Genomic DNA, 10,185 nt, shown 5'->3' on the forward strand with positions numbered 1-10,185 from the left:
AAACCCCTCCGAAATTCACCCAAAACCTGCCGAAAATTCACCCAAAAAATCCCGGGTTGCGACCCCAAAACCCCGGGGCGCGCCCAAAAACTTCAGGGTGCGCCCAAAGCCCCCCCGAAATATCACCCAAAAACTGCAGAAATTCACCCAAAACCCTCCAAACTTCACCCTAAAACTGCAGAAATTCACCCAAAACTGCAGAAATTCACCCAAAAACTGCAGAAATGAACCCAAAACCTCCCGAAATTCACCCCAAAACTGCAGAAATTCACCCGGAACTCGCAGAAACGAACCCCAAAGCGAGGGAAATTCCCCCCAAACTCACAGAAATTCCCTTAAAACTCGCAGAAATTCCCCCCAAACTCTTGGCCCTGCAGCTAAAATTCCCAGAAAATTTCCCCAAATCCCTCGGGATTTCACCCAAATCCCACAGGAATTAACCCCAAAACCCCCAGAAATGAACCCAAAACCCCCAGAAAATAACCCAAAACCTTGCAGAAATTTCGCCCAAATCCCCAGAAATTACCCCAAAACCCCCAGAAATTCCCCCAAATCCCTCGGGGTGCACCCAAAACTCACAGAAATTCCCCCAAACCCCCAGAAAAGAACCCAAAACTTGCAGAAATTCCCCCAAAACCCCCAGGAATGAACCAAAACCCCCAGAAATGAACCCAAACCCCCCCAGAAATTCCCCCAAATCCCACGGGGTGCACCCAAAACTCACAGAATTTCCCCCAAAACCCCCAGAAATGAACCCAAAACCCCCCAGAAAATAACCCAAAACCCCCAGAAATGAACCCAAACCCCCCAGAAATTCCCCCAAATCCCACGGGGTGCACCCAAAAACTCACAGAAATTCCCCCAAAAACCCCCAGGAATGAACCCAAAACCCCAGAAATTAACCCAAAACCCCAGAAATTAACCCAAAACCCCCAGAAATCCCCCCAAATCCCTCGGGGTTCACCAAAACCCCCAGAAAATAACCCAAAACTTGCAGAAATTCCCCCAAAACCCCCAGAAATTCCCCCAAATCCCAGGGGGTGCACCCTAAACTCACAGAAATTCCCCCAAAACCCCCAAAATCACCCCAAACTCTCGGAGTTTTCGCCCCAAATTTGGGGTGCGGGGACAAGCGCCCCCTCCCCCCACCGCCCGCAGCCCCAATCCCAGCCCCGCTTTGGGGTTTTTTTTTGGGAATTTATGGTTGTTTGGGGGTTTTTTAAAGTTTTTTTTAAAAGTTGTTTAAGGTTTTGGGGGGATTTTTGAGTTTTTTTTTTTTTTTTTATTTTTTTTTTTTTTTTTGGCAAAGGGATTGGGTTTTTTAGTTGGTTTTTGGGGTGCTTGTTTTGTTTGTTTATTGGATTTTTGGGTTTTATTTTAGTGGGGATTTTTTTTATGTTTGGTTTGGTTACTTGGATTTTATTTTGGGTTTAGTTGGTTTTGGTTTGGTTTGGTTGGATGGTTTTTATTTTCTTTTTCTTTTCTTTTCTTTTTCCTTTTCTTTTCTTTTCTTTTCTTTATCTTTTCTTTTCTTTCTTCTTCCTTTCTTTCTCTTTCCTTTCCTTTCCTTTCCTTTCCTTTTCCTTTCCTTTCCTTTCCTTTCCTTTCCTTTCCTTTTCCTTTCCTTTCCTTTCCTTTCCACTTTCCTTTCCTTTCCTTTTCCTTTCCTTTCCTTTCCTTTTCCTTTCCTTTCCTTTCCTTTCCTTTCCTTTCCTTTCCTTTCCTTTTCCTTTCCTTTCCTTTCCTTTCCTTTCCTTTCCCTTACCTTTCCTTTCCTTCCTTCCTTTCCTTTCCTTTCCTTCTTCCTTTCCTTTCCTCCCTTCCCTTTCCTTTCGTTTTTATCTTCTCTTACCTGTTTTATCTTCTTTTCTCCTATTTTCTCTTCTTTTATCTTCTTTAGTTTCACTCTCCCCCCAACACCCCCCCCACCTCTCCTTAAAAACCCCTGGGAAGGAAAAAAAAAAAAACCAAACAAAAAAAAAAACCCCAAAAAATCAGATTTTTTTTTTATTTTTTCCCTTTTTTCCCGCAGCCAACCCCCGCCGCCAGCTGGCTGCACGCCCGCTCCTCGCGCAAAAAGCGCTGCCCCCTACACCAAGTACCAGACGCTGGAGCTGGAGAAGGAATTTCTCTTCAACATGTACCTGACGCGGGACCGGCGGCACGAGGTGGCGCGGCTGCTGAACCTGAGCGAGAGACAAGTGAAAATCTGGTTCCAGAACCGCCGCATGAAAATGAAGAAAATGAACAAGGAGCAGGGCAAGGAGTGAGGCGGGAGAGCGCCCCCAAATCTCAGCGTTTTTTCTCCAAATCCGCCCCAAAAGCAGCGCCAGATTCTCCTCCCCCCGCTCCCAGCTCTGCTGTTCTGTCCCAAATTTGGGTTATTTTCATTTTTAAAATCCTTTTTCTTCCTCTGGTGCAAGCTCCTTGTTGGGGTAAGGAATGAGAGAGAAAAGCAGCGCCCCCCAAATCTCAGCGTTTTTTCTCCAAATCCGCCCCAAAAGCAGCGCCAGATTCTCCTCCCCCCGCTCCCAGCTCTGCTGTTCTGTCCCAAATTTGGGTTAATTTCATTTTTTTAAATCTTTGTTGGGGTAAGGAATGAGAGAGAAAAGCAGCGCCCCCAAATCTCGGCGTTTTTCTCCAAATCCGCCCCAAAAGCAGCGCCAGATTCTCCTCCCCCCGCTCCCCAGCTCTGCTGTTCTGTCCCAAATTTGGGTTAATTTCATTTTTTAAAATCTTGTTGGGGTAAGGAATGAGAGAGAAGGCAGCGCCCCCAAATCTCAGCGTTTTTTCCTCCAAATCCGCCCCAAAAGCAACGCCAGATTCTCCTCCCCCCCGCTCCCAGCTCTGCTGTTCTGTCCCAAATTTGGGTTTAATTTCATTTTTTAAATCTTTGTTGGGGTAAGGAATGAGAGAGAAAAGCAGCGCCCCCAAATTTCGGCGTTTTTCTCCAAATCCGCCCCAAAAGCAGCGCCAGATTCTCCTCCCCCCGCTCCCAGCTCTGCTGTTCTGTCCAAATTTGGGGTTTAATTTCATTTTTTAAATCTTTGTTGGGGTAAGGAATGACAGAGAAAAGCAGCGCCCCCAAATCTCAGCGTTTTTCTCAAATCCCCCCCCAAAAGCAGCGCCTGCTCTGCTGTTCCATCTGAAATTTTGGATATTTTCCCCTTTAAAAATCTCTTTTTTCCTTCTTCCTCTGGTGCGAGCCAGCCCAAAGTGCAGCAACTTTTTTTGGGGTAAGGACTGAGGAAGAAAAGCAGCGCCCCCAAATCTCGACTTTTTTCTCCAAATCCGCCCCAAAAGCAGCGCCTGCTCTGCTGTTCCATCTGAAATTTTGGTTATTTTCATTTTTTTTTTAAATAATTTTTCTCCTTCTGGTGCGAGCCAGGCAACTTTTTGGGGTAAGGACTGAGAGAGGCGAGAGCGGCAGCGCCCCCAAATCTCGGCTTTTTTCTCCAAATCCGCCCCAAAAGCAGCGCCAGATCCTCCCCCCAGTCCCCAGCTCCCCTGAAATTTTGGTTATTTTCCCTTTAAAAAAATCGCTTTTTTTTTTTTCTTCTGGCACAACTCTGCCCCAATTCCTTGTTGGGGTAAGGACTGAGGGAGAAAGGCAGCGCCCCCAAATCTCGTTTTTTTTTTCTCCAAAATCGCCCCCAAAAGCAGCGCCAGATCCTCCCCCAGTCCCCGCTCTGCTGTTCCAGCTGAATTTTTGATTATTTTCCCTTTTTTTTTTTTAATTTTTCTTCCTCTGGCGCAGCCCAGCCCAAAGCGCAGCTCCTTGTTGGGGTTCGTTTCTTTTTTACCTTTTTTTTTTTTTTCCCTCCCCCGTTGTCGGAACAACTTTTTTTCCGTATTTTTTTTTTTTAAAAATTTGATTTTTTTCCCCCGCCAGGAAAAAGCAAAGAAAAAAAAAAAAAAGGAAAAAAATCCGACACCCAAAGCGGCCGCCCCCAAACCTCGCCGTCCTCTCTTTCCTCCACGCAAAGGGACAAAGATTTTTTAATTTTCTTTTCTCGTTTTTCCACCCCAAACCCTCCCAGACGCTCTCGAGGTGGCCCAGACGGTTTAATTAAACTCCCGCAAGACTGACACCTTCATTAAGGCTCGCCTTTAATTACACCCAACAAATCATTTGCGACTTCGGCCGCTCCTTGACAGCCCCAAATTGGGGTTCCCCCCCCTTTTTTTTTTTAATTTTTTCCCTCGTTATTTCAATTTTTTTAGCTCGCTTTACAGCGCAGAATTTGCGTTATTCGGATTATTCTGCAGGGGTTTGGAATCCGGCGGCGCTTTTGACGGAAAATTGGGACTCGGAGAAAAAGTTCAGCGGTATTTTTAAATTTTTTTGGGTGGGCAGAACGGCCTCAAAAAACGTTTTTTTTTTTTGGTTGTTTGGTGCTGGGAAGGAGAGAAAAAAAAGAGGGGGAGAAAGAGGAGGGGAGCGTGGGGCACTCCCCGAGCCTTGTCAGTTATTTAGGACTAAAAAATAAAGTTGTTCGAACTTTTTAGAGGAGAGGAAGAGTGGGATTTTTAAATTTTCTTTTTAAAAACCCCATGAAAACCACAAAAAAAAAAAAAATTAAAATTACAAAGAAACTACCTGGGTGGAGCTTTCAGGGAGGGGCCGGCTGTTCTTAGCGCTCGATATTTCTAATTTATTGAGGATTTATGGGATTTTTTTTTTATTTATTTTTCCCGGAGCTGCTGCAGAGATAAAAGTGCCAAGCCCAGCGCGGCTTTTGGCTTTTTTTTTTTTTTAATTTTTCCCTTTTTTTTTTTTTTTTTTTTTGTTGTTTTCAGCCTTGAACTCGCCGCGCTCGGGCTCGGGGTGGCCCCGAGGGGGTTTTTGGTCGCCCCCAGCTCCATCCTCATCCTCACCCCCAAAAACGCCGAGGCTGCAGCTGAGTCCCGGCGGGGTTTTTTGGGTTTTTTGGTTTTTTTTTAATGTCTGAAATGACGATTTTGGGGTTCGGGGAGGGAGGGCAGGGAGGGCGGGGAGGGGCAGGGGGGGTTTAGTTCAGCTCGGTTCCGTGGTGCCTGTTGTGACCCGTGTTTCGTGCTCGTGTTTCTGTCCGTGCTGGAGCTCGTCTTTCCCTTTTGTTTGGTCATTTAAAAAAAAAAATAATAATATTTTTTAGAATTAAAAAAAAAAAAAATTATTTTCGAAGCGTTCTGCAGTTGGTAGCGGCCGGAAAAAAAAAAAAAAAAAAAAAGAAAAAAAATTAAAAAATCGGACTAAACCTCCCTCGTTCGCTTTGTGCGTTTAGATTTCCGAGGAGCTGCCGAAGTGGGAGAGGGAGGGGGGAAGAAAAAAAAAGCAGAAAAAAGCCAATTTTCCCCCGCTTTTGGGGTTTATCTGGAGGAACCAGCGCAAATCTGTTTCCAGGTTCCCCTGGCTCCAGCCGAACTTTTATCAGCGGAGCGGGGGCTGCTCTGGGCAGCAGCGATAGCAAAGATTTGCATTTTTGGGAACTGCTCCTGCTTTTATTTATTTTTTTTTTTTTTTAAATTGGGTTTTTTCTTTCTTTTTTTTTTTTTTTTTTTTCCTTCCCCCCTCCCTTCCGCGATCCCGAGATAAAACCCGAGGAGCTGCGCCGCTCCAAACCCTCTTAAAAAAAGGTTAAAAAACCCCAAAAATAACCCCCCAAAAAACCCCAAATTATCTCCCGCACCCCGCCGCAAGGAAGCAGAGCTGGAGGGTTTGAAAATTGTTTGGGGTTTTTTTTGGGGGGGTTTAAATTTGGGTTTTTTTCTCGTGGCAAACTTTCCCAGCCCGAAGCCGCTCCCGGGGTTGGGGGGGGTTGAGGGGGGGGCTCCCAAATTTAACCCTTCTGCTGCCGGAGGGAGTTCAGCGCCACCGAACTTCGCTCCGAGTTTAAAAACCCGGCGGGGGTGGGGAAAGAAAAAAAAAAAAAAATTCAATTTTTGAGGCGTTTTGAGCTGCGGGCAGCAGGATGATTTCTCTAAATGCTGATTTATTTAAAAAAAAATCGAAAAAGCAAAAAAAAAAAAAGCAAATAAATGAAATAAAAAGGGTGGGAAATGATGTTTGAGCTGGGCGGGATTTTTCCAGGTTGCTTTGGTTCTCCTCGAGGACGGCTGAATCCTCCTCCAAGGGAGCCCGGATTTGCCCAAATCCTCATTATTTTCATTTCCAGAAGCGTTTTCCACGAGTTCCTCGATGTTTTGTGACCCCATCGGCCGCCGGGATTTAGGAGCGGGTTTTTTTTCCTCACTTCCCTTAGAGTTGTGCTAAAGAGCAGATATTTTTAAGATGACGATTAATGAGGTTCTTTGGAAATAGAATTGAAGATGTTTAGCTGATTTTATTAGGAAATACTCTTTAAAAAAAAAAAAAAAGAAAAAAAAAAGAAAAAAAGAAAATGTTGGGGGAAAAAAAAAAGAAAAAAAAAAAGAAAATGTTGGGAAAAAAAATTTTGTTTTTCTGTAGCATCAGCCCGGATGTATTTTCCAGAGATGTTTTAATGCTCCAGAATAAAAATGGATTTTAGAACAACGAGCTATGTCCTTGTGTTCCACTGCTTCACCCCAAATTCCGGGGTTATTCCCGCCGTGCTTTCCTGCTTTTTTTGGGGGGGTTCTGTTCCACAAAATCAGCCCAGAAGAAGCGGAATGAATTCCACTCCCGAGCAGCAAGTGTGCGCTGGCTCCCTCCCGAGCTCCTGATTTTTTATTCCCGATCTCATTCTCCCTTCTGAGCCCCGAGGTTGGGGATCTCCGCCCGCCTTTCCCCTCCGCTCCGCAGAAATCAGAAATAATTCTGATTTTTGGACGTTTCATCTCTTGGTTCCCGCCTCAGCCTGAGCGGGGGAAAGGCTCAGCGCGGACTTTTTTGCCTTCCCTCCCTTTATTCCCCTCTCCCCTAAGGGAAAAATCGACCCGAGAAGATTAAAAAACCACAAAAAACCTGAAAAAACACCCAAAAATTCCAAAAAAAACCCCAAAAACCCCAGCGGGACAAGCGCACCCCGCTCTCCCCGCCCGGCGTCACCTCGGGTTCGACACGCGGTTCCTTTTTCCAAGAGCGATTCCTGCGATTCCCTCCCGAAATTCGTTTTGACGTTTTTATCGCCCACGAAGCAACGCGAGTGCCTGGAAAGTGATTTTATATTTAAAAAAATAATAATAATAATTTTAAATCATTATAAAAAAAATTTTAAAAAGCACCAAAAACCCCGCCGGGTCCCGCTCAGCCCCACAGGAAACAGGTAGCGAGAAATAAACCCCAGAATCTCTTTCCCACTAATTTTTAACATAATGGGCCGCTCTAAAGGGCAATATTTCACTTCTTAAAGGAGAAAAAAAAAAGAAAAAAAAAAGAAGAAAAGAAAAAAAAATTCCTTTCTTTGGGGCAGCTCTGAAAAGAAAACAAAAGAAGAAGGAAGATTTTTGGAGCTTACAGAGGGAAGGGAGAGAAAGGGAAGGAACTTGTCATAAAAGAAGGGAAATTCAGTGCAGCGCGCTGCAATAAAAGAATATGACCGCTATAAAACTTTATAGGGTATAAATTTCTGAAGGTTAAGGAACTGAGCGGCTGTAAAGGAAACAGCGCAAGAAAACTTTCAGGAACTCCTAAATTACTCCAACGACTCGGGAATGCGGGGAAACCCAGCGCGTAAATGCTCTGGCGTTGCTGCCTCGCTCACGAGGTTCCCCTCTTTTGTTTTTTTTTTTTTTTTTTTTCCCTCTTTTATTTTTCTTCTTTTTCCCAATTTTTTTTCCTTTTTTTTTTTTATTTTTCTTTTTTTTTTTTTTCTGAGGGAGGGGCGCAGCTCTAAAAAAAAATCAGAATTGGGAAAAAAAAAAAAACAACCCACCAAAAAAACCAAAGAAAAGGTGGGGAGGGACTTTTGCTAATTTATTCTTCTCTTGCAGATGCCGTGAAAATCCAGCGCTCGGGATGATTCCCTTTGTTCTGGGTATTTTGGTTTTGTTTTGTTTCCTTTTTTTTTTTTTACCCTTTTTTTTTTTTTTGCCCTTTCAAGCAATCCCAGGCCTGCACACAACAACAACAAGGCCACGCACAGAAGGCAGCCCCAGCGCTCGCACCCTCGAAGTTCTGGCGAGACGTCTGGGCTGGGGAAGCTCTTTATGACTTTACAGCCCCGGCCTTGTCCCCCCTTCGCCTCCCGGGCAGCAGAATGACCAATTGTTTAGTCTCGGAATTTGAAACAATAGCGCGTTTCAAAAGCGAACCCACTTCGCCTCTTTTTTCCCTTTTTTTTTTTTTTTTTTTAATTTATTTTATTTTTTTATTGCCGCACTTTGAGAAAACTCCAGCGAACAGGCGCCAAAAAAAACCCATTCTCGTTTTCCTCCTCTTTTCATCCCTCGCCTCCTTTTATTTTTACATTTTTTTAGGGTGGTTTATGCTCGCAGCGAGGAGCGGCGTTCCTTATTTTGATGTTTTTTTCCCGCCTTTAATTTTTTTTTTTCCCTCCCCCGGCCGGGGAATCTCCGGCTGCAGTTCCGCGCGCGGCCGCGAGGTGGAGCCGTTGCTCCACGTTAGAGGCGCCCCCCGGGCGCGAACACCTTGATTCCATTACGTAAAATATTGGGTTAATTATCGCTGTTTTGCCCATTTTATAGCTCACATCGCTGCTTTTTTTTCTTCTTCTTCTTCTTCTTTTTTTTTTTTTTCATCGAGGGTAAATTATGTGACGCCGGGAAGGCGAAAAAAACGCCGCGGCAACGCGGTGGCGGAGCTGCGCTGAGAGGTGGGGCGCGCATCTCTCCTAAACGTTCGTTTAAGAAGGGAATAAAAAAGCGCCGGGTTTTGTTTTCTGCTGGTCTGGAGGTGGGAGGACAGCTGAAATTACCCCAGGCCCGCAGATTTACGTTTGCAGGGCTGGGAAAAAAAAAAAAAAAAAAAAAGTGAGCGGCTCGAAGGTTTCGGGGAGAAAAGGACGAGCAGGAGCGGGACAATATTTTTCCCCTCGGCCGTTAGGATGATCTGCACTTTCCCTGCTCGATATTTTATGTGTTTTATCATCCCAGCCACCGCAGGAAAAAAAAAAAAAAAACAACGAAAGAAAGAAAATAAAAGAAAAAACCAACTCAACCATGCATTAAAACAAGAGCATTTGGGGTTTTTTTTAGAAGTTGAACCACTCGTTTCTGGTGTGGCCGCCCCATCTTTCGGCAGCGCTGATGCTCTTCGCGTGAATTCTTCACTTTAACAGCCTCAGAAATTTTTTTTTTTTAATGCCACAAACGAGTAAATTAACCCAAAATGCTCTAAAACCACCGCGCTTTGGGGTGCAAATAAATACACCCCTGATGCGGCGGCAATAATGTCAATTTTAACTCCGCCAGTTCACTTTGATTGTGGCCTTTGATTCCTCAGAATTACGAGGCAAAAAAATTGCTCAGATGTTGTAATTCTTCCGCTACAAACGGCGGCAATAATTTCAAGATGGGTTTTCTTTCAAATTGGTATAAACGGCTTTTTTTTTTCCTGACTGAGAATTGCTCCCAAGTTCCCCTAAAAACCGCTCCCGTCGCTCCCAAAAATCAAGATTTTGGGTGAGGGCGGAACAATTCCAACCCACACGCAGCAGCGCAGGGTGGGAAATCTTATTTTAAGAGGCAAAGTTTCGGCATCTCGAGGCTCCGTTTCAACGCCACGGCGTGAAATACGAGCGCAAACAGAAATAAATGAGGGGAATGAAGAAAAATCTCGCCCCTGTGCATTCGGCGCGAGGCAGAGCAGAGCAAACTTGAGGTTTAGCAAGGAAGGGATTTGAGGCTCTTTCATTTTTTTTTTTTTTAATTTTTTTTTTTTCTTCTCTCTCCTTTTCCTTATGAATTCCTAATAAATCTTTCCTCCGCTGGGTATTTATAAATTATCTCGCTCCGACACCCACCCCGCGCACTCGCGCCCGGCCTTGCTCGGTTTTCCTTGGAATGGAAACATTTTCCTTTCATCGGGATCCCGAGCCCAGCGCGGGCGATGATTTAGGATCAGCCCTTGATTTCTGGGGCACCGCCGAGCTCCCGGCGCATCCCCGCCATCCAATTATTATTTCTTTATTTTTTTTTGATAAAAATATTCACTCCCAACCACAAGTTCCCAACTGGCCTCCGCCAATTCCTGCTCTTCTTCCCCTTCCCAAACTTCAGGAGAGGAGGGCGCGCCTGGAAACGCGCGCAGGAGAGGAAACT

At 44.8% G+C, this 10,185-nt stretch overlaps 1 protein-coding gene across 1 annotated transcript in view; it reads left to right on the plus strand.

The window, feature by feature from the left end:
- HOXB9 (homeobox B9) overlaps window positions 1–2,270 on the plus strand; it is an 84,113-nt gene extending 81,843 nt beyond the window's left edge. The window contains 2 exon segments of the mRNA XM_053999815.1: window positions 2,038–2,086; window positions 2,088–2,270. Coding sequence (XP_053855790.1) covers window positions 2,038–2,086; window positions 2,088–2,270 — 232 coding nt within the window.
- The last annotated feature ends 7,915 nt before the right edge of the window (window positions 2,271–10,185 follow it).

This window comes from Vidua macroura, chromosome 27 (genome assembly GCF_024509145.1).
Source record: "Vidua macroura isolate BioBank_ID:100142 chromosome 27, ASM2450914v1, whole genome shotgun sequence".
NCBI classification, from domain to species: Eukaryota; Metazoa; Chordata; class Aves; order Passeriformes; family Viduidae; genus Vidua; species Vidua macroura.